Here is a 23,964-nt window from a genome sequence, read left to right on the forward strand (position 1 = left end):
CTGTGAAGCTCTCTCTAGAGAGCAGAAGAGGGGAATGGAGCTGAACTTCTGCCTCTTGCCTTCATATGCCTACATGTTTGCCTAAATGAAAGTCAGGGGCACATTGGCCATTAAGAAGCTTTTGTTTAAGATGTGAAGAAACAAGCGTGAAGAGAAGCTAAGACAGATGTGCAGACTTGTTGAGAAGTATAATATTGAATTCCATTTCTTTTACTTTTTCTCTCTAGATTCCCTCTGGCCAAAGATTCGTGTTCCCCTGAAAGTCGTTAGGACTGCAGAAAACAAACTTAGTAACCGCTTCTTCCCCTATGATGAGATTGAAACAGAAGCAGTGTTGGCTATTGATGATGATATCATTATGCTAACCTCAGATGAACTCCAGTTTGGCTATGAGGTAAGAGAATTGTTTTTTTCCTGTCCACTTCAACATTGCATACATATATAAAGTGGAGGAATCGGTGCACAATCTGCTGATTCAGATTGCTGCCTCTCTCTTTACTGTAATAGTTCAACCCTGACTGAAATATTTTTACAGATAAGTCATTACTTTATGGAAAAAACTGCCAGCTAACAGAAAATTTTCGGTAACTGGCAGAGTAAAGCCAAGAGACTCCAGAAAATGTTGTGTAATTGGTGTAATGGAAGCAGTCTGGAGACTGTGAATTGCATTCTTCTTAGCAGTTTCAAACAGTTTTCAGCCAAATCAGAGGTGTTATCCAAGTTAATGTGTCTTGATGGGCAAGACAAGTTTCAGAGATTAAGTGTTGAGAACAGAGGAGGCCTCTTGAGGACATGCTGAAGTAAGGTGGAGTGAAATGAAAAGAGGAACTGAAGAATGTCAAGGAGGGGATGCATGTATCACATGCTTGAAATGGCAAAGCTTCAACAGCTGCTCTTGTAATGAGGGTATCAACAAAAAGAATTTGAGTTGTTTGTTAAAAAGTACACTTAAAGCAACACTGTTGTCTTCCTTCCAAAACTTTGGTTTGAATGAGTTAATTTTTGTCTTCTGTTTGTATTTGAGTATATGACACAGTGAATAATCTGACATTACTGTTATATGTGTGTATGTAGGACAAACGTGCTATGTTTGTAAACAAATCAGAAATATTAGAAAATGTAATACCATATTTTAGGAAAGGTTTGAGTCATTTAGTCACACTTGTACCTGCAATATCAAGAGCAAAACAACACTGGGCTTCATAAATGAGAGCTAGAACATGAAACTATTACCCAAATTGAGTGAAAGATGAAAACCGCTTTTCCAAAGGGTATAAAGCAAACTAAATGTGATAGTTGTCTCATTTTTAACAATTTTAAGTGTAGTTGTTAACACGAGAAGGTATTTTTTAAGAGAAGTTGGGAGTATTTCTTTGATGTGAATACGTATGTGGTAAAATATGGCTCTTACTCCCTCTCAAGTGAAAGAGAGTGTTAGCAAGTAACGAGCTTTTGGACTCAAGAAGTGACTTGTGGTAGTGGAGGTATGCTGATGTAATAACAAAGATGTTAAGTAGTGGAGACAGAGGTTTAATCTATCATGTGTGTCTCCAGAAAGGAAATACTTCCCTTGCCAGGTTAAGAGTAACGGTTTAGTACATGAAGTGTGAAAGATGGAATGAAGAGAAGACAACTGAAGGAAGGGGGTTTTTTGGCCACATGTGCCTTTTCTATACTTCGTTGTCTACGCTGAATGTTTTAAGCACTGCAACAGCAGAGCAATCAAGTGTTGGCAGTTCTGCAAGCTGACTTACTTTTGTCTCTGTTGGTGCTATGACTACTTGTTTTGAGGGTGAACTGATGGGATGAAAGATTGTAAATCCATAACGTGCCTGCTGTATAAATCCTGGCTCCATTTGCAGTTTGATCTTCATTTTCATCGAGCTGTCTCAAAAGTAAATAAAAATAAGTTTTCCAAAACCCTAAGTGAAACCGTAAGTAGTTCCAAATGAATCTCTGCTACTGGCAGAGCTGGCTTGGAGAGCTTCGAAGCAGAGATTCAATCTGCAGCTGAAATTCAGCTGTGTCAGCCAGAAGTTGTGAGAAGTAGAACTCTGGTGCTCGTGTGTCTCAAGCGTTAATTTAAACATCCTCAATGGAGGATATGTGTAACTTCACATATATTCAGTCTGGCCACTTAGGCAGGAAAGGGTTATCCTCGTGAAAAAAAAAAAAAAATGAGGCAAAGAAAAGTTGATGTGAATTCCCCTGAAGTCAGTGTGATTAGGTGGCAGTTGGGACTTACAACTCTTCATCCTCAGGTCTGGCTGTTGGATTGTGCTGGCTAATTTATTGGCCTTCTGTAGACCATATGCAGTGGTTGCAGGGACTATCTGAGTAACAGTCCTCATATGCAGCGTGTGAATGTAACTGTTTGGACACAAGATTGTTTAGTCTGGCAGACTAAAACAGACTAAAAGCTATTGCTTTTGCAGTTTTTTGCATTTTATTATAAATCCTATTCCTTTTTGATTCTGGGAATTCGGCTTACTACACAGCCACATCGATGGAAAATTAAAATGCCTTATTGAGCATTAAAATGCCTTATTTAAAATTAAAACGCCTTATTTCTTTCTCGTTGAGACAAACCTCTGGGTAGTTTGAATCCTTATATTTTGAGCTTGCTTTTTATTTCCCCCTGTAAAATAAATGAATAGAAATGTCTTTGAATACAGAAGCACAGCGGATTATTTTATAAATACACAATTTTCCTCATACAGAGGGTGGGTGATGTAGTTCCTACTCTCTGGCACAGAAATCAGGGGCTGAAGATTGATCTTTCCTGTCCCTGAGTGTCTATGACTTGCTTGACAGGCATGAGCTGGCTCCCAGATGTTTAAATTGTCCTCAGCCTGTGATAATTTATTTATCTGTTTATGTGTGTTACCAGAAAAGTATCTCTCAAGCTCCTGACTCATTTGCAGGGGAATCCGGAGGGAACAGTAGCAGCATATAATGTTACTAGAAAGTTTTCTTTTAAAAGCATGTCTGCTTCTGCTTTGGTAATAAGGAGGGCTGGAAACGTGACGTTCGGTAATTTTCTTTTCTCCTCCTGACATCCTTGAGACTTTACATTTAAACATGTGGCAAAACCCCCTCTGTCACAGACTTGTCTGAATGTATAGAGCAAGCCTAGAAAAAACAGAAAACTTTGATCTCTGTACACTTTCAGCCATAAAAAATTATAGTAACACTCAAAGTGTCAGACATTTTTTACTTGTTAAAAGTGAACTGTTACGGTACAGTGATTTATGACATTGCGTAAATCTATTGGAGCAAGCAGAAAAATAGTCCCTGTGTGCTGCTGTATTAAGGTAGCAGAAGAATACTCATGACATTCTGACTTTGAAAAAAGTATTTCTGTTAAGTTACATGACGAAATCACGAGTGTGACTTGGGGCACTGGAAAAATAACTATTAGGGCTAGACAATTTTTCCCCCACTTACCCGTCTTTGTTGTTCACAGAGGGGGAGTATCAGAGAGACACAAAAAAAGGAGTGAGCGTTTAGATTATCATAATCTTAAAAAATTAAAGCAGAACCGTTAGCTGAAGTATTTGGTGTTTGAATGCGAGACTGAAAGCACGCGTTGTAGTGTTCCCACCTCTGCGTCTCAGCTGGCCTTGGGGCAGATGGCTTAGCATTTCTGTCACCCTGAAAACTGGGGATAACAGTTTCCAAGCATGAAGTTTATGAAGATTTCTTATTACACACTTATGCAGCACTTTGTCCTTACGAAGACTAAAGTATTTTTATTACAGCAATAATAGAAATAATGTAAATTGAGATTATTGCTCTGAGTCTGGATTTTTTGTTCATAGAAAATATTGTTCGGTGTATTGCTAAGTGTGGTGGTTTTTTCTGTTGGAAGCTTCTTGCCTTCTGCTAGTAGATGATTTTATTCTGTCTCAGAGCTGTTTTTCAGTGCTTCATGTCTCTGGCATTCTTTAAAAAAAATCAACTCTGATGAATTGCATATTTCACTAGGCTAAAATCTTCATAAAGTTTGAATGCCTTCTTTAGAAGAATTCTTCCATACCCATTTTGCCTGTTAAAAATGTATTTTTCAGCATTCCTTTATATAAGGAATAATATAACTCTGCTTACCAAAAGACTTATCTATGGGTAACTGCTGGCCACATTCAAAGCTATTCTTCAAATTGAAGTTATTTTGCAAATTGTGTGCATGTGAAGCATCGCTTATCTTTTAATGGGCTTTGTGTTTACAGTTTGCTTTGCTTTCTAATAATATCACAAGCCATCCCTTTGAGGACTGGGGGAGAATTAAGAGTAGTGGGGCTCTGGGAGGAGAGAAGGAATACTGATTGATTGGGTTTTCTTTCATTTGCGGAGAACAGTCAGTATTTCATTCTTGCAACGTTGGTAGATTTGGAAATGCTGATTATTTTTCTGTTTATTAAATTTTAAAAAATTCTAGTTGTAATTCGCCAGTTCCTGAAGTTGCGTGTGACTTAATGTAGTCTAATAAATCTAATGCATAAATGTTGGAGTATGTTCTGGAAAAGGAAATGCTTCTCTGCCCTCTGGCTCCACGGAGAATGAGCTGTGGCAGCTGTTCTGATGGTACAACGGGAGTGCACAGAATAGTTGCGGCGAAGAGGCAGAGAGAGCTGTGGAGAGGTGGGACTGGAGGGGTTCTAGCTAGGCTGTTTGTGTCACTAAGGGAACTCAACTTGGAAACGAAATGACTATAATTTTCTTTTCGTGTCTTTTACAAAGCTTTTAGTAAAACTACCAAGTCAGAACTTCTATTTGACTTCTCATCTGGGAGATGCTTTGTCCAAAAATACTTATCTTCAGGGTTGTCTAGCACAGTCATTGGAATAGTGTTGTCCGCAAAGAAGCATACCTCCTCTTCACTTGGCAATATATGTTTCCTTGGATGTGTCCCTTACCAGTATTAAATCAGACTATCTTTCTTTAGTCTGAGAAAGCTAATAAGATCACTGGCTAAAATGGAATGTATTCCTAACAGACTAATAAATTACAGGCAACCATCGAACAAGAAAATGGACAGTAGTGCAAAATAGAGTGTAGTATAAGAATCATTACCACTAATTTTATTCTGAAAGCTTCCTTATAAGCAGTAGCTTTATATATTAATTTTGGCACAGAACGTATGTATGGATTTGGGCAATGAGCTGGATGTAGCTATTTGGAGCCTTTCCAGGAATTACCATTGAATGGGCTAGTGATGAACATTATGAAAAAGCCAAGCTTTTCCACTGACATTGATAGCATTACTTTCAAAAGAAATCTCTGTTTTTTAATTCAACCAAGTTATTTTTTCAATGCATCAAACTGACAATTTTCAGAGGCCAGAGTTGGGGTAGGATTGAGCTTTACAGTGATACAAAGAAATCTGTGTGAGTAACAGGCATTATAGTTGGCTTTTATTTTATGTCATCTGGACATAAAAGATGAAGATGACACCAAGGGCAAAAACTAGAACGGATGTGAATCTACGGTTATGTGTTGTGAAGGCACTGAAGTCCCTTGGGAAGCAGTAGCTGAGTTTAATCTTTTTTTCAGTTGCCTTTAATATGCATGCCGTTCCCTCTACAAGAATTCTTAGCCCAATACGGTGCAGATCTGTAGTGTTCTGTCAAATCCTTTGTTGAACCTCAGTAGCTTGTGTGGTGCTGCCTTCCGATAGCTGGGAGATGAGCCTTTTAATGGTCAGGTTTAAAAAAATATTAAAATTCAATCACTGATTTGTTGAGTCCTAGAGAGTGAGGAATAAAATTTTGGAAGAGGGAGCGGCCATACTTTTGGGGCTTTGTTCTTTATTAATGTTTTTGACATCATGTCAAAATAGATATCTCAAGCTCTCACTGGCTTGCCTGCCAAAAACATGTATTTTTTTAATTACCTGATGGCACCAACTTGTAACAACGTCCTGTGAATTCTCTTCCTTGAGTTCCAAATCATCTCTGCTTTCAGGAGCCTTCTGTGTTAGAGCGTTGTCCTGTCTAAATATTATCCCAGTACTTGTGCCCTAGAACTGTCTAGAAAGATTGATTTCTGGAGAAAGTGCAAGTCAGGGGGAGAGTCAGAAGATCTGGTTCCCATTCTTGTTTCCTGTATGATTTTTGGCAGGTTTCCTCATCTGTATGTTTGAAATAACTGCTCTCATCATGGGATTCTGAAGCTATATTAACTGACAGCAATAAAATGTGTTGAGATGTATAGATTAAAAGGTATATAGTAATGCAAAATCACAGAAATATAGATGCAGAAGCAGTAACTTAAAGCTGATTGTTTTGTCATATTTACTTTGACAAAATACTTGCATAGAGTCCTTATAGTCCAGGCCTCCCAACTGAAACATACTGACACGTAAAAAGTACCCAAAATTAACTGCTGATGAGGTGAGGTTTGCAGCATGGTGGGATTCCTGATAACACTTTCTTTACTGGAAATTCAACTTGCTTTTTGTACAGAGAAAAGAGGCTTGCTAGTGAAGTGACTATTGGGGATTTATGAGATATTTTGTTGTTGTTGATCTTGGATGCACAACGAAATTTAGTATGTGTTTGTTTATTTTCTTACTACCAACCTGAAACAGAAACACTTGTGACCTAATACTGTGTGTTGGACAGTCAAGACTCGGTATTCTTCCAACAAACCTAGCAGTTATTTGGATTAAAGGACACATATTGAGTAATTTGTCTGCAAATAATGCAGATAAACACTAACCTCATTATTGATCAGCAAGAAGACGTACTGTACATTTTGCAAGCAAGTAGCGTTCAGACTCTTCTAAATAATTATAATCCTTTCTCCCTTTTTTCCTATGCAAAAAGTTGTCCATTATTTAACGTGGCCAGCAGTGTGGAGAACTGGGGTTGCGTTAATGATGCCCTTCTCCTTGTTCTTGTCTACTGTGTTTGATCCTGTAGTCAGCTACAAAATAATGGATGGAGTGACAAGGATGGTATCTTGATTGTATCCAGCTGTCTGGAACAAGTCAAGGGCAAAGAGGCCTTCCATGTAGCAGTAGATCCATCCAAGCACCCACTAAAGAATACCAGAAATATTAAAATATAAGCCTGTTTTAAGCCTGTTCCTATCAAAGGAAGCAGGTTGGTTAGATCCAAAGCCAGCTGTGAAAGTAGTTAGGTTGTAGCCATATCTACCAAAGTTAACATCAAAAGTTCCATTTTAATCATATTTGGGTTTAGTTAGTGTTAAAATCTTTTTGAATGGTCAGTTGTATTTCTCTACAACAAGGAAGTCAGTATTGCTTTGGTGGCCTTTTGCTCTGGGGTATGGCTTCCCTGAGTTGTAGGGTCCAGGCAAGCTTGGGATTTTTTGTGTTTCCAGGCAGTTTCTGTTTTCTAGAATTGGCACTTAGTAGAAGAATTGAAGTGGTCTTTGCACCACTGTAACTCAACCCTCCCAAAGCAGATGTGTTGCATCCGCACATTTGTGTTCGCTTGCTGTGCAGGCCTGGTTAGCATGGTGTCACGTCGTTTCCTCCTCAGGTTTGGCGTGAGTTCCCTGATCGGTTGGTTGGATATCCAGGCCGCCTGCATCTTTGGGACCACGAAATGAACAAATGGAAGTATGAATCAGAATGGACCAATGAAGTCTCCATGGTGCTCACTGGGGCAGCGTTTTATCACAAGGTAATATCCAACGTGTAGTATACTACAACATGAACCTTTTTTAAAGAGCTGTATGTATTTCTGTCGTTGTTCTGTGAGTGTTTTGTGGTGTGATGACTGTGTTTTCTACAACAATCAGAGAACTGATTGCAGACTTTCCCGAAGCCTCTTTCTTTTTCAGTTGCTGCAGAAACAACCGATTTGTCTCTGCCTGTAAAGTAAAATCATCATGAAGTTAGAGAGGAACTCTTGCCAGTTTGCAGGACTTGCAACTACACAGCAAATTTTACAGTGAACGTAGCTTTGTAGCCAGCAGATAAGAAAAGAAAACCGATTGTAAAGAAGTTTCTGTGCTGGTCAGGAAAGGAGTAATTATGCAATTAAGCAACCAAAAATTATTTTCTATCTGCTAAAGTAGTCCTTGGCTGAAGGTGGTATCACAGTTTGCCCATAATCCATCATTAGCTGCCTGCTGTTCAGTGACTGAAATATTTAGAGTATTATAGTTACTGCATCTGTATTTAAAATTATATTCTCTTGCTTTCCCTCTATCCTGCAGTACTTCAACTATCTTTACACCTACAAAATGCCTGGAGACATCAAGAACTGGGTGGATGCTCATATGAACTGTGAAGATATTGCCATGAATTTTCTAGTGGCAAATGTCACTGGCAAATCAGTCATTAAGGTGGGACTTTTCTGCAGTTTAGCTTTACAAAGCTTAAAAACATGATGTATGTACTTATATAAATTTATTTAGTAGTCTTCAATATATTACTTCATCTTCCTTTTTCTCTCATTTACCCCTGGTATGGTGTCTTGTTCTCCTTCCGTGGTAGAAAAGCTCTTTTAGTAAAACTTCTTTGCTAACTGGGAACAGAGAATTGTTTTTTACCGGTTGTTTCTGGTGGTTATTTTAGCTATCTAGATGAGGTATGAAAAAGGTAATTTAAATGATAGCTATATGTATGTGTGTGTGTATATACACGCCCACATACATATATTTTAACTATTTGAGATCACTAGAGGAAAGAAATTGCCAACTGTCCACAGCTCGCTCTGTCATGGCCTAGCAACAGCTGATTTATAGGAATGTTAATTGCAAGAATGTTAATTGCAAGATCAGCTTTAAATGAACTTTTTATCCCTGAATTAATTTCCTGACATGTTTCGACACGTTTTCAGGTCTGGACATTCACTCTGTACATTCATTTCAAAGTGTGTCAACTTGGAATGAGATTTAGAGGCCACCAGGCGTTACTTCAATTAGCAGGGTCCATTTTCCCATCTGTCCATCATCATTTACTGGGACGGGTGGCTGCGTTTCCTAGAAAAGTCTTTAGAAGATAAAGTGTGTGTTTTTGCTGAAAAAGTTCTTGAGCTGTATGAGGGCACAGCAGAGTAATTTGGCACCTCTCTGCAATTCGGAGAGTCTTGCAGAGTTTGCCAGTCAGCTATTAACTGGAGTGAGCAAAAGAGCGTCTGTTGGATTAACGTTACGGTGAAGTATGGGAAGCTATATTTCATCGCTGTTATGGCTGCAAGAACAAATGGTGTTTATACAGGGACCTTGGCAGTGAGAAAACAGTCATTAAACAGGAATTAAGGAGCTTGTCATCGCCACTTCTTTTCAGTTACAGAAGGAAAAACCCCTCCAAGCCGTTTTTATTGGGCCCCTGTGAATTTTGCAGTCAGCCGGGCCAGATGGAGCTGAATGGAGGAATGGAGTGGCTTTTTTTTTTTTTTTTTTTTAACCCCCCCCTTTTTGAGACAGCTCGGCTTACACTGCAGGCGTGTTCAGAGGTATTGCGCTGCTCTCTGTGCAAGGAGATTAATGTCCCTTCTGTTGATATTTCATGATATCTGGCATGCCTTTCTGCAGGTGACCCCACGAAAGAAGTTCAAATGTCCAGAATGCACGGCAATTGATGGGTTATCACTGGACCAGACACACATGGTGGAAAGGTGAGTGACCACCCTTTACTCTTCTCATTGCCTTGTTCTGATCCCTCCAATTTTATCCTGTGTCTCATTAAATTAGGATCAAAAATGCTCACTGATTGTATTTCTGTAAATTACTAATTTTGAAAGAATGTCGCATGGATTTGATCAACGTAAGTCATTCCTACAATGGATGATGTGACACTGAAAAGTGCTACAAGAAAGGGCACGTTTTTTAGCAGCTTTGCTGTAAAGCCTATAGGACACATATATGAAGGCTGTTGGCAGTACTTTCAGTAATACCACATTTCTGTTTTACTATGGAACACCAACTGTAATGAATATGAGATATTGTTTTTTTTAAAACCAGACAGTTGCTAGCTTATCAAGGAGCAACAAGGATATAAATTATTAATTATGTTATTTGAATTGATGTTTCTAAGATTGTCTTTCCTCCAGATCATGAAGCACATTCCTTCCACTAATGAAGGGCATTTGCCTGCACATTTTTTTAATCATGCACATGTCACATTTTTTAACAGTAGCAGCATTATTATATTTTTGTGAGAATTTAATTTTGAAATTAAGTATGTATTTGGAAAGGCAGTGAATGTTTAGACTGAGATACTGAAAGTTGTAAAGCATAAGAGTTGCATTCTCTGCTTTACAGTAAAGTGGCTTCCCAGGGTTTTACAAGACACTAAACTTCCCTCTGCCTTGGCTTCTGAATGTGTAAAAGTAAAGAAACTTTCCCCTATTTTACAAAGCTGTTCAATACCCATATTTGAAAAGGGATATCTGACAATAAAGTACATACTAGTTATTAGGCGGAATTAACCTGAAATCTAGGACTGACAAAGGCATTTCACCTTAGGCTTCTTGGGCTATTGCATCTCTCCTGCAAACTTTGGGAAAAATCATTTGCAAGCATAGAACTGATGGTGTAAGCGGGGGTAGCCATAGTGCTGGAAGACACCAACAGAAAAGGTGACAAAATAAAAAAATATGACCTGCATTTAAAATAGGCCATTTCAGATGTGCACTGAGAGACATATCACGGTTATCTTACCAATTACCATGGTTATCGTCTTAACAATGAGTTTTTTTCTCTTTTCTGCAGTACTCAGCAAATTTAAAGTGTTGTATACATTTACTGGCCTTTAGTAATGTAAAGGATATCTATGTATTATAATATGTGCAGTGAACTAATGCAAAACTGGCTAGTAGGCTGGGGGCTTATTTACAAGACTGCAAACATGTGTCTGATGTGTAAACACACATTACACAACACACACAAACACATACATAGTTTGGCTGATTGATCATTAACCAAGCATCACACTAGGCATTGAAGAGCATAACCGTCAAGGTTAGTGACAAAGTATTTAGACTGGATGTATAACGCGGCTGGATTAAAAAAAGGAGTATGCAAGTCAGATGTAAAACATCCCCATGAAGATGGTAAAAATTACTCTGCAAAAAACTTCTTAAGAAAGGGTTTAGAAGCTTTGCAGATTTTAAATGTTAGCTGAAGGAGAAGCATGAGAGGTTGTCCTGTGTCTAGAAATTTTGCACGGGCTTACAGGATGGACTGCCTGAAGATGGTTGAGCTTTCCTGTGATCATACTAGTAGCGTTACAACAGCACATAGGAATTTTGGTCATGAACTAGCTTCTCATTAAGGTAAACACTATAAAAACAGAAGATGAAAAAGTGCTTTTTGCTCCGAAGTGCATTGTGATGCAGGGTAAAGGTCATGCTTCTATGTCTATAGCAATTCTTGTATCCTCAGAGTAAAGTATCATTGACAGTTTATTGAGAACATCTTTAAACTGTTGCTTTGCTTCTCTGTAGTTTCCAGCAGTGGAGATAACTGGGTTGTGGGAAATGTTTGACGGCAAATCCACATACTTTTATTTGCTCAGCCAAAGGAATATGCGCTGGCATAGGGTCTGGGTGCAGGAGAAAATCTGGGGGGGATATACAGTTTGGGTGTATTCAGGCTTCATTTTGAAGATCATGCGTGCTGCACCCAATACCTTCTTGCCCTGCGTTTTTATTATCTACCTTCAATATAAGGGAGTTATTTGAAAATCTGAAAGGGTTTCTTTTTTTGAATCTTCTAAGCTAGCTGTTCATTTTAAGTGAATGATAAGTGATAGCAACTCCTAGAGCAAATTTTCCTAATTTAGCAATGACTAAGGCTCTTATGGCTCCTATGATGTGTTTTTTTATATATATATATATGTATATATATGTATATATATGTATACACACAGTAGCTATTTTTCAGGGTCAGGAGAGAAGCTGAATGGAAAAAGTGTGTTCATCAGGGAATCCTTGTTGTATTAAAAAATAATAACTTTGTACAGATAACTTTACAGTGTTGGGTACCGAGAACAATACCTGGGCTATAAGGCAAAAATCCATTATCAGCTTCACTAGCAACTTCCCAAAGTGCCTCACTCCTTGTTTTTTCAGCATTCAGAAATAGCAAGCAGGTATTCCGAGATAATTGCTTGCCTGGATATCCAGGGATCAACCTACTGCTTGTGAAACAAACAGTTTATCAGGGTTGTCATGGGCATGCACAACATTTAGTGTTAGGTTTCTGGTTCAGAAATAGCAGACAGATGCCCAGCAACTGCCTGATGATTGTTTTATAAGTGTAAAAGGTTTGAGAAGTCAGTTGTGGAGATCTGTCCAGGAGAGACACGTAACTAACCAGTTCTCTTGGGCCTTTTGACCCTCTCAGGAGAGACAAAGGGACGGTGGTACAGTTGAACTCTGTCTTTTATTAAGGGTTTTTTTTTGATCAATACTGAAGGATATTTACAGCAAATCATGGGAAAGCCAACACGGCTATTCTTCCTGCTGTGTAATTTCTCCAAGATAAATAAAGACTTTAGTCCCCAGGGTAATCAAGCTCCATCATTAAAATACATTAACTAAAGAAAGCTTTGAACCAAGAAATCCCCTTCTTGCCCTAGGTTAGTCTTTACATTGGGTCACAGAAGAAGCTGTAGGAGGATCTCATAATCCTGCATTTACAGGTGCTGTTTAAGTAGCAACAAGTTTTCTGCCTTTAGCATCTCTGCATCTGGCTCTCAAAAATGGAGAACTCTGTAAAATGCAGCCTAGGGGGGCATCTGCCTGTACAGTAAATACAACAAAGGGCTGAGCTGCTTCTGCAGCAACATTAACAGCAGTATCTTATTTAGGACCTGTAAATATTTGTTAGAGTCAAAATAGGAAGCCATTCTCTTAAGAGGCAAACTGACCAGGTAACAGTTGGCCAAAGGCTGCAGGTGCAGAGTTCCCCTGCAGAAAAATATTTGGGTTACAAGGGAGAAGAAACTGATTAAGAGAGACCTTAACAGACATGAAGTTCACCCAGACTGCCAGGGGTAATGAGGCTCTCAGTTTCCCAGTTCATACCATCTTAATTCCTTGTTGAGCACAACTGATGTTGTCAGCAGAGCAAGGAAAAAAATGAATAGGTCTTGAACGCAAACATGCCTCTGTTAGTACAAATCTTCAAAACTATAGACACAGCCAAGAAAAACAACTTCCCTCCATGTTAAGATGACATGTTACATTCTCTTGGCTACATAACTTTGAATGTTTAATGTTCTAGATATCCTTTCTGATTTATATTGTCCCAAAGTGGCAAAGGCCTTGGAATTCAAGTGATTTAGTTCAGTGCAGGAGATGAAATTTTTGGAAAGAGGCGACTTTCCTTCTAACACATTTTGTGGCTTGTGTGTGACATTTCTTTCATCTCAAAAAGCCTGTTTCTGATCCTTGAATTTGATATTTCCTGAGGACTAACTTTTCTCATTCGGACAGAATGATTCCATTTTTCGTTTTTTCATTTCTTTAACACTGAAGTGGTTTCTTGGTGCTTGAAGATACCGTACCAGTATGTTTGAATGGTCTTGCCACCAGAATAAGTTTGTCTGTAGAAGGATTCTGTCTTGGTATTTTCTCATAAGGCCTCATCTTTGATTTGGCAGTATGACCCCTGGAGGGAAGAGGTCAATTTTGTCTCCACTATCCGTTTAGTTTTGTCTTTTGCTCTGAGGGTGCCGCTTAGTTCTGGTTGTGACAATTGCTGATCTGATGTAGACACCTGCCTACCAGGCAGCAGCCTGAGATAACTAATTCATTTCACACCGGCCACCAAGCAGCTGTTACATTACAATGTCTTTCAGTCATTTGAACCAGTAGACTAGAAGTATTCTTGTATTCCAGAAACCAGTGAGGGCTAGCAGCTGTGCAAACTTCACATGCGCGTATCCCAGTGCATCCACCTCCTCGCCTGTGAAGTCTGTGCTTTTCCTGCAACAAGGCTTCTCCAGTACACGCAACTTGGATTATAGTTAGCCATGTTTCTCAGGGGTAACAGATTATTTGAGAATCACGTGACTTTAAGGTGTCTCATGTTGGGCATCTCCTGGAGGCAAGAGAAGCTGCTTAGTGTTCCTGGAGAAAACGCTCAGCTCCTGCTCTGCCTGTTGCTGTAGCCTTTCTGTGCCCAGGGCCCAAAGCTCACCCTCTGGATGGTTCACCTTGTTATTACAGACATTGAACAGCTACTTGAGTCTCTCTGCTTCAGTCCTGGCTGATGCTGTTTCAGATCTGTGCCACCCTGGAGCAAATGGTACTCGTGCCAGCTCCAGAGGTTGCTTCCCGCTGCACACAGTTTCCTCTTACACTCTGAATTCCGTTTCATTTGTTTTCTAGTCCAAAGATTTGAATCCGGAGGCAGGAAGAAGTATGAGAGGATAAGAAGGTAGCAGAAAGTGAAATATCTGCATTTACCTGCATTGAATATTTTATTTGAGTATCACCTTTATGAAGTAGTTTTCTGACACTTTCCTCAGGACAGAAAATGGCCTGAAATATGACTGTTACAGCTTGAAAGAGCTATGTAGAGATGTAGCACTTTAACAGCCTAGGCTTTGTGTTTTGCAGTCATTTACTCTAGTTAGGGAGGGAGCCATGGGATGGCTCAGAGACTGAGGAATTAATTTTGAAAACCAGTCTTGCTGTCCCATCTACTTCAAAAGAGTGTTCGGGGCAGTGTTGAGCAGTCCCCATCACAAAACTGTCACACTCGGTTGGTGTGATTGACCGGGTCTGCTGAGGAAAATTATCCTGGAGCCGTCGTGACCCCCTAACCCTTCGAAGGGGTCGGGAGAGGGTGCAGTTGTTGGGAAGTCAGAGACCTGCTCTGGGACCGCCTGCAGCACGTCAGCCTCTGTAGCTGAGTCAGAGCACTCACGTCTTTTTTGTTTTCCCTCTTGAACGGCAAAAGAAATGTGACCCGTTTTCTTGTAGCTGTCTCTGTTAAGTTGTGCGTTGGGGACTGTTGTTGTGATTCTTGGTGTCTAAAGTTCTTAAAAGCTGTTTTACGAAGTACACAGCTAATGTTAGCTGAGTGCTGGCAGAGGTGAGATGAGACAAGTTTTCCCTGCCTTGCTTCCACAGGTACTGTGCCTTTCAGTGAAAGAGTTAAAGGAGCGATGTAAGGTTAAACATCTGTTTGCTTGGCTTTTGAAGCACACGGCTGGTCCCTTCCACAGCATTACTGACACCTGAGATTATTAAAACTGAAAGTCGTCAATGCTCCGATCTTTTTTGTGCTGATGTGATGCCTTACAGCTCAATATCTCTGTATGTAGACAAGGAAAATAAACTAGTTGGTTTAATTTTATAGTTTTTATTCAGCTTCACTTTTAAGTTAGAATACAGTCAGTGCTGTCTATACACGGAGGCATGTTTATTTTTGTGGGAAAAGATAGAGCTTCTGAAGAAGCCTGAAAAAACCCAGACTTTTTTTTTTTTTTTTCTTTAGAACTCCCATTTTCACAAAGGCTTGGTTTTTGCAAAACCTTCGTTATGAGCCAAATTGACCCAACAGTGGCCCTTTAAGAGACATGTTGGCAGTTAATCTGTTCTGGTTTACAGCATGTACATTGCTTTAAGAATGACTGGAATTCTAGGGGGAGGGAGAAGGGAAGCTTTGACCTCCATGTGCACATGTGCTGCTGCCAGCATCCTCTTGCTCATCTCTGTGATTAAATGGATAAATCAAGGAACACCAGCTTCTTTTCAGTTTTCTCTGCAGTGAGGCTCTCTTTTTATTTACTAGTAACTAGCGTGGCTGAAATACTTCCGAGTGCAAGAGGGAAGGTGTCTACCGGTTACGTTGGTGTGGGAGCTGGTAGCCAGCCCAGTTGTTGGGGTTCTTAATTGCACTGCTTTCCCTTTCACCAGATCTGAATGCATCAATAAGTTTGCCTCAGTCTTTGGGACCATGCCTCTGAAAGTGGTGGAGCACCGTGCTGACCCTGTCCTGTACAAAGATGACTTTCCTGAGAAACTGAAGAGCTTTCCCAATATCGGCAGCTTGTAAAGGCAGCTGTGAGACAAACCTGAGTGATGAAAAAGACGGCCAGAAAGGTGCTATCAGGAATATGAGGCCCTGAAGAAAAAAAATCGCTGGAGAGTGGGTTACATCTGAGGCAGATGGGAATTAATGTTTTATTCTGGTATGTTATCTTCCCCTTACATTGCGCAAAGATGTAATGGAAAGCTGAACAACTGCTTCTCTGTTGCTCACGGAGGATTGAATCTGTTCATGGGTCCTCCCAGAAGTGTCAAACACAGACTTTTCTCCAAAGGAGGCTATACACTTGAAAGAATAAAACAGAATCTCGCTCCCTGTGGTCTGATTGGCATGACTGACCTCTTCTATCGAATGTGCTGCAATTCTCTGATTTGTAAGCATCCATCCATTCAAAGCAACTGTCTGCAACGTATAGCTGCTCTGTTTTGGGAGGAGCTTATTGCCTGTGCGGTTGGTGGGCCTCTGTCGTTTGAGCTTAATGTTTGTCTAAGTAACTGTGTAACAAATTATATATTTTTTTTTCTGCATAATGAGACAAATGTTTATTTTTCTACAACATCAGCAACAAAAATCTGCGTGTTGTCATGTGGTGTAAAGGGCAAAACATTTTGTTACTTAAATTATTTTGATGCAAATTGAGACACACAGCAGCTGGGAGGATGGTCTCCTTCAAAGCAGAGAGCTGCAGGACAGAACTCGAATTCCTACACCTCTTCTGCATAAATCTCAGGTTTTCTGCCGCATCCATGCAAAAGACAGTGACTCTGTCAAAACTGCTTGTGTTACACATAAAAGATGTATCTTTCAGTCTTGCTGTATTTTTATTTTCATTATCAAAACAACGGTCAGGTTATAGTTTTATATTGCAGGCACACACAGGACAAGAGCTATGAAGTAAGGTTTTCACGTATGAATCCTCTTCAGCAAGCAAACTCCTGTAAGTTACCATTGTTGGAAAAATCTGCTGGATCTTTGCTTGTAATTTAACTAAGGAACCTATTGCCACAGGTTGCCCCTGAAACATACAGCTTAGGTAGGCTTTTGGAGAAGCTTTACGTTTCTTAAGAGCATTGGAATTGTTTCTCAATACTGAAATTAACCTGGAATAGAAAACTAAATGCAGCAAAATTAGAAATAAAATTGCCTGGACTATTACTTCTTGCCCTTTGATATTAAAGATGGTCTCAAATCGGGCTGAGAAAGGAATCTCTGTTCCAGCTCCACTGACAAAATGTTTGTTACCAGGTAAGGATGATTTCAGCGTCTTTTGAAACCTCCATTGCTGCCAGTTACCGAGACATCCTACTTGATGGGCTGCTTTTTCTGTTACATTGTGAGCAACGTTATTCCTCAGATTTTGCCAAACCCCAAACAATAGGACAAGTGTTAGGCATCACGGTTCACCCCCTCTCCTAAGCTGGATAGGCAGCAATGACAGAAAGCAAATGAAAGTCAGGCTAGAAACAGGAAACATCTGCTCCTATTTGTCTCACCCCCACTAAGACTTATCTTATTGCCCAATGCAGTGGATGTGCTGTGAATGAAAATCATATTGGAACAATAGCTCTGAGGGGATGCTTCACTTCATAACTCCCCTGGGATGTGCCTGTAAACTGTATCGTCCGATTCTCTGGGAACGTTTAATTACTAGTAAATGTTTTTCGCTGCAGTCTTTGTTTCATTCCTGACTTGCTGTGGGAGGGGGTATAGGAGGATAGCTGTTGCAGTGACAACTGCTGTCTGCACAGTGGGTATCGCAAGATAAAGGAAGGTTTGTCACTCGCTCTTTCTCCTTTGCAGCCTCTCAGTTCATTCACATGCACTTTCTTTCTGAATCTTCCTGTTGATTTATGTCCTGGTGCTTGAGCATCAGGAGATACCAGCGTATTTCCCTCGAGAAGTTTGCTTTAAAAGGGTAGCCGTGACAGAGCAGTAGTCACTTCAGTTTTGGCTGTCCTTTGGGGCTGATCTCAGCTTGGCAGGCCTTAGCAGTTTACCTGACTTCAACGTCTTCCTTACACAGAGTTGTGAAGCTGCTGTGATTTCTTGGTTTGTTCTCAGTAAGCCAGTAAAAAATATACTTTTTGCAGAGTCTTAAAAGACACAGAAGATTTGAAATAGTTGGTGGAATATTTTTAGGTGGAGACAGCCTAAGCAGCCCTCCTAAACTGGTCTATAGTCTCAGGTCAGTAAAAAGGCAACAGGTCCTTGTGCCTGCATCCCAAAGCATCTGAGTGAGTTCCCTTTCTACAAAATGCCCACTGACCCCTATCAGTCATGGTTTGTCCTCTTACAGTTGCTTTTATAGGGCCATCTTATTTAGATGGTAATTTGGTTTGTGCCATGGAGAAAATTGGGAAATTGACTATTAAAAAAAAAAAAAAAAAAGAGGCCTACTTCCCCTCTACATTTATAATTGTGATATTCTTGATGCAAAATCTGTAAAGGTTAGATGTACCTGTATGTCTGATTTGGAATGGGTTTGTTGTCGGTCTTTAAATTAAGATCATTGTTAACTTTTCATTGTATATGTATGTTCTCAAAAAAGGGTTAATGTTGGTATATTAAAAAAGTAAATCCAAGGAGCGTATGTTGTATTTCACTTCTGGAGCTGCACAAGGAAAACCTGGATGCATTTAGAAGGGAGAATTGCAGTGACAGGTTATTTTGCTACATAAATCTGTGTTAAACGTTAAGTATCCAGAGTGTACTCTAGAAAGATCTGTCAGTGTTTTGTCTTTCCCGAAACTGGAGTTGGATGGTTGTCTTTGAAGTAGAAGTTTGCTCTGCACGAATTCATCCCAGTCACCTTTTTGGAGAGAGTAGTTGTTACTCTAATTTTCTGCCAAGATTTGACAGTAGCATTTAATCTTGGAGAAACAGGGAACAGATCCTTTCTCCGTGAAGAGAGACAGCAAATGTTGAAGAACCGTGCTTTCGAGAAAAGAGCTTTGGCTGAGCCGTTGGTATGGCGGACGTCAGCGTGGTGGCAGCTCTCTGTTTCCAGCAGCGCTGCAGCGTGGTCCCCGCAGAGCATGGCGCACCTTGCTACTTGTGTATGGCAAGGGGTGTGATGGACCGCAGTGCTTTCCCTGCCACTCATAGCGAGTCTTAAGGATACATTTTTAGCATCATCACCTCTCCCTACAATGTGTTGACTCTTTTCTTCCTCACGGCTCCACTATCTCATTACAGGATGTGCCAGATCAAGCCCTGATGTTCTGAATTACTCTCTCCTGCCATCTCCAGCTCCTGCTCTTGAACCTCCTGCCATCCACTGTGCTTCCACTGGTGCGGTTCAAATATGCTTTATTTTATCCCTGCCAATTATCAATTCAAGGGCCTTTTAAACTCAAGGGCCTTGGAGGTGCAGATATCAAAATAATTGCAAGGTGGGATTTCAGAGGTGCTCAGTGCTTCTGACTCATTTTGCTTTTAGGTTGTACCAGTGAATGGTGAGCACTCTGGAAAAATGCTGTATTGAAAGACATGAAAATGAATTTAAGTAGGCGATTTTAATGTTAAAATACCTTCAAAATTTGCCATGAATGCCCTCCATAATGAAAGGCTGGTACCCTGGGTACTTCTCACGGGTAGAGCACCTTTTGATCAGGAAAGGTCTCAGAATCAGGTTAGTTAGTACTGCATAAATCTGTCCTGACCTTTCACAAGGAAGCTGCTGTCGTAACAGGCTACAGCACAACACAGGAAAGAAAAACTAAAATTGGTGGTACTGATGAGAAAATGGAATTTGAATGCCCTAGCCAGAGATCCAGAGGGAGTGAGTATGGTTATTTTTTTTCATCATTCTTCTTAAAGACTCGCATGTTTAATATTTTACTAGGACTGCTGCAAAGCATGTTCTTTTGTAAGCTGAAGTGCAAACTGCAGGTATTTCTTGCAATCGTGGATAGTACTTAATCCAAGAAAAAAAACCAAACCATCCTGCAAAGTCGTGTTAGATTATGCTAGAAAGTGAGCGGGTGCAGTTGCTAACTTCAATCTGGTCCCAAAGAGTTGGGAGGATCAGAGCAAATACTAGGCAAATGTTCCGCGTATATTGTCTTGTTTTTTTTCTTATTTTTAGGCTGAAAGAAATAATTTCTCTCAAACTGCCAGAAAACTCTGAACACAATATTCTTTCCATCTTTCTGTAGGATCTGAAAGTTGTCCCGTAATGAAGTAGTCACTTCAGACCTCTTGCTAACATCGGTTTGTAGAGAGAGATGGCGTTTGCTTAGCAGAAAAATCAGCTAGAACGCTTCAGCTTTACTGTTGGTCCGTGGATCCTTCGGTTGTATCTCATGCTGTTGGGAGAGCATGTAGGGCTGTGTGAGTTCTTTCTATGATGCTGGCCACTGCTGTAGCTGAGCACAATAAATTGAGCTTCGCGGTCCTTCCGCTTGGGTAAGATCAGCTTCTTACCTGTTCCTGCAGATAAGCAGTAAGGAGAGAAGCTGCGATATAGCCGAGGCCTTAGGAGTTGTGTGGGGAAAACCAGATTGAACACCAGCATCCCAAGCCCGTGTTGTAGCAGAACGGCCACATTTTGTCTGAACCGTTGGGTTTTTTTGTAGTTTTGGGTAGCTCAATACCAAAGTAGAGAGCCGTTAGCCTTGACTTTCAGTGTCAGCGTGCGTCAGCCTGGCCTGGCTTGAAGCCATTTAGAGACATTCCTGGTGCACTCTGTGTAATTTCAGCCTGATGGAAATGGCTGTAATGCAGTCCCACCTCTGCTGATCTTCAGGATTCCCCTGTCTGCAGCTTCTTGTGGTTGCTTTGAAAGCGAGTTATGTTTCCCATTACAGGATAACAGCAACAATTGAGGCAATTAAGTGGAGTGGCATGGAGTTAGCAGCACGCAGGGAGTTTCCCGACTGAAAACAGTGCGGCTCAAAGGTTGTCCCTGCAAGGTTTGCCTGTTTGCCGTCTTCATTTGTCTGGAAAAGGATCCAGTAATTCTCCTTCAAATTTCCTTTACTCATTCTAAATGCCAGTTTACTTGCATAAATAGGAAGTGCTCCTGCTCCAGATAAGCGTGACAACTCTGCAGTGACTCTGGACTGAGATCAATGCGACTTGGCCGTGATTTCGTTAGGTCTATGAACTTGAATCAGTGCTCAGTGCCAGACCGTATGCAGGGGGAAGACAACAGGTAAGATGGGCAAGGGGAGAACTAGGTGTCTATAAATAGAAATAACCCATGTTGTGACTATTTCTACAGAGTCATAAGAAAATACCAGTTTAATTATTTAGTTGCATCTGTTGGGTTTTTAACCTAAATTTTAGGTGGCGAGGGACTGGAAAAAGGTGAAAGCTGGACCATTTGACCAACAGAGGTGTGAAGAACTTGGGCTAGGAGGTTTTTCCTGTGTGATTATGAGATGTAGTTGCTGTTGCACCCTGTGCTTTTGAGGATGAAGCTTGTCTCTTCTACCCCTCACCCCCATTCTGTGCAGCAATGGGAACCTGTAAAACTAAAAGCCAAAGCTTGGGACTGACTGGAAAGTGCCACTTACGGGTATCCAACTGCCCCGTCTGAACATCTAATGCTCGTCCAGTAGATAAGCGCATAGTCCCTTGGAAAGACACCTGAGGTTTTCAGGCGAAAGGCTCTACGTTCCCTTCTCCCTGTCCGTATAGCCATAAACTCACAAAAAACCTGCTTCTCACCGGCTGGTCTCTCCATTTGAAAACTTACAGGTCCTTCTTTTGTGAAACCTTTCTTTCCAAAGGGAGGGCCAGGTCTAGGCACAGTTAGTGCTGGGTGCCTTCAGCTGAGGACCGAGGGAAACAATATCCTCTTTGCCACGCTTCATACAAACAGGCAAGGGAAAAGGTTGGAAGCAGAAAGGACCGTAAAATGAGATCCAGGAATTCAGCAAGGCCACAGCAAAAGGAGCAGATTGCTAACTCGGAGCATCTGTCTCTGCCCTGTGAGTAAGTTACGAACTGAAAAGCAAGAGAAAGTGGAAGATCCTTTCACAAATAATAAACACTTGTTTGTCTCAGATTAAATGCAACACCTTTACATGTGGGCTCCAGCTGGCTGTAAGTAGGTGCACCTTGCACGGCTGTTACCTTCCTTGCCAACGAGAAGATTATCGTACATCCATCTGCTTAAAGGTTAATAACTGGCTTTTAAAAAGAGGAAGAAAAAAGGCAAATCTGTTTAGTTTACAGGAAGAAAAAATTGTTTTTCATTAAAACTGCCCGAACTTTGCCCTGCCTCAAAGTCATATTCTCCAGCAGAGAAGGAACGCGTTAACCTAGGTGCTGTAGCCACATCTCCTGGAGAGGAATTTTTCCATGTGCTTTAAGCAACTCCTGTAATGCCAGTTAGGAAAGTGCAACTTCAAGAAAAGAATGTACATTTCTAATCTGGGTCCTGCCACTATCTGGAGTTTAAAGAGACTTTTTAGCTCTTTGGCAACATTCGGGCCAGGAGCGATTTGTGATGTAAACCCATACAACCAGGATGTTACTGAAACTGGCTTCAGGCTCTCAACAGTCTGAACTCTGCCAACATCTGGAAAATCTGGCTTTGAGTGCTCAGGGAGGGAAGGAATTTTTCTCCTACAAATGAGAGGAACGGATAAGCTTGCAACAGCACCTGCGTTATCCGTTTCTTTGCGAGATGGAAAACAGCCATGCTCCATCTGAACCGAGCTGACGCTCCCAGGCAACTGATGGAAAGGCCAGAGGGGCTCTGTGGGTCTTGGTGGGTTGTTGACAGCTGCTGGGCACCTTCTCAGCTCTGCCTGAGCGTGAAGGGCACTTTCCAGTTCACCCAGCATCTGGAGCTTGGGCTCCTACTGGTGCCTGTGCTGGTGGGTCCGTGGAGTCTGAAGGAAACGGCATCCCAGCTGAGTTCATTCATGGAGTGAAAGTGCCCTCCCGGAAACAATTTTTCCCCATGTTGGGGTGGGGTAAGACCCCCTGGGAACCCGTGGGATGGAGACAAGCCCCCTCCCCTTGGTGTGGGGAGAAGCGAAGCCCAGAGAGCTTGGTCTGCCCCGCAGCCCAGCGCAGGCACCTCTGGGGAGCCCGGCAGAGCCGCGGCAGAGGAGAGGGTGGGTGAGGCTTGGAGGCTCCTGCCAAAGCGGAGCTGGGAGGGGAGGGAGTGTGACAGGACCTGTGGGAATGGGGGAGAAAGGAGGGATTTTTTGGGGGGAGCTGTAGACTGCCAACCCCAGGTGTCTTCTCTTTGGATGTCAGGAGACCTCGTGCTGTGGTGCTCTGAGCATGACTGTGCGGTGTAAAAGAGGTGGTTGCTGTAGCACGGGGAGCCGGGTGGCTGAGGCTCCGCGGCATCTTGTTGCCAAGTCACTCACTTCTCCATGTGTCAGCCGTGATGGATTACCTGCTGCCTCCTTAGGGACTGCTGGGGAAGGGCTGGGAGACCCGTTTTTGGCTTAAGCTCTGCCAGAAGCAGCAGCTCCTGAGCGGTAAGCAAGGGAGACCATCCTCTTCTCTTCCCTGGGGCCACGGTACCCTCTGTGCTGGCTAGTGGTGATGCTGAAGGGCTCTCCTCAGCCGGGAGCTGGCTGGCAGGATGCTCCCGCGCCCGGCTGCTGGCTGTTAACCATCTCTTTGTACGGGGAGAGGCAGCGGCCCGTGAGCTGCCACCTGTTGTTAATCTACCCCCGGCTAATCCGTTCTGCACTGTGTCAGCAGTTCAAAAGGGCACTGTTAGTATTTTTTGCCAACTTCAATTAACGTGAGATTTTGGAGGCCCCTCTGATCACATTTCATCTGTCATGAGTCAGGAACAAACCAGCCAGATTGCAGTTGAGAGAAGAGAAGGAGTTTATTGCAAACCAAACCAAAACAACAACAACAGTGTTTGTGCCCCCTCGGCCAGGGCGCCTGGGAAGCGGGGTTCTTCCCAGCGATGCCATCCCTTTCAAAAACTGGAAAAATAAAAAGCGGCACCCAGAAATTCCAGCCCCTCCACCTCCCAAAAAAAAAGAAAAA

The 23,964-nt window shown here is 41.5% G+C and overlaps 1 protein-coding gene across 1 annotated transcript in view; it reads left to right on the forward strand.

Moving 5' to 3' along the window:
• The window catches only part of EXT2 (exostosin glycosyltransferase 2), a 77,507-nt gene extending 58,938 nt beyond the window's left edge, over positions 1 to 18,569 (forward strand). Inside the window, exons 10-14 of the mRNA XM_074584326.1 lie at positions 228 to 394; positions 7,509 to 7,652; positions 8,191 to 8,319; positions 9,514 to 9,596; positions 15,855 to 18,569. Of these exons, the coding sequence (XP_074440427.1) occupies positions 228 to 394; positions 7,509 to 7,652; positions 8,191 to 8,319; positions 9,514 to 9,596; positions 15,855 to 15,993 (662 nt within the window). The 3' untranslated portion in view covers positions 15,994 to 18,569. The remainder of the gene's footprint in view (positions 1 to 227; positions 395 to 7,508; positions 7,653 to 8,190; positions 8,320 to 9,513; positions 9,597 to 15,854) is intronic.
• Positions 18,570 to 23,964: the final 5,395 nt, after the last annotated feature.

This window comes from Larus michahellis, chromosome 4, assembly GCF_964199755.1.
Source record: "Larus michahellis chromosome 4, bLarMic1.1, whole genome shotgun sequence".
Classification (NCBI taxonomy): domain Eukaryota; kingdom Metazoa; phylum Chordata; class Aves; order Charadriiformes; family Laridae; genus Larus; species Larus michahellis.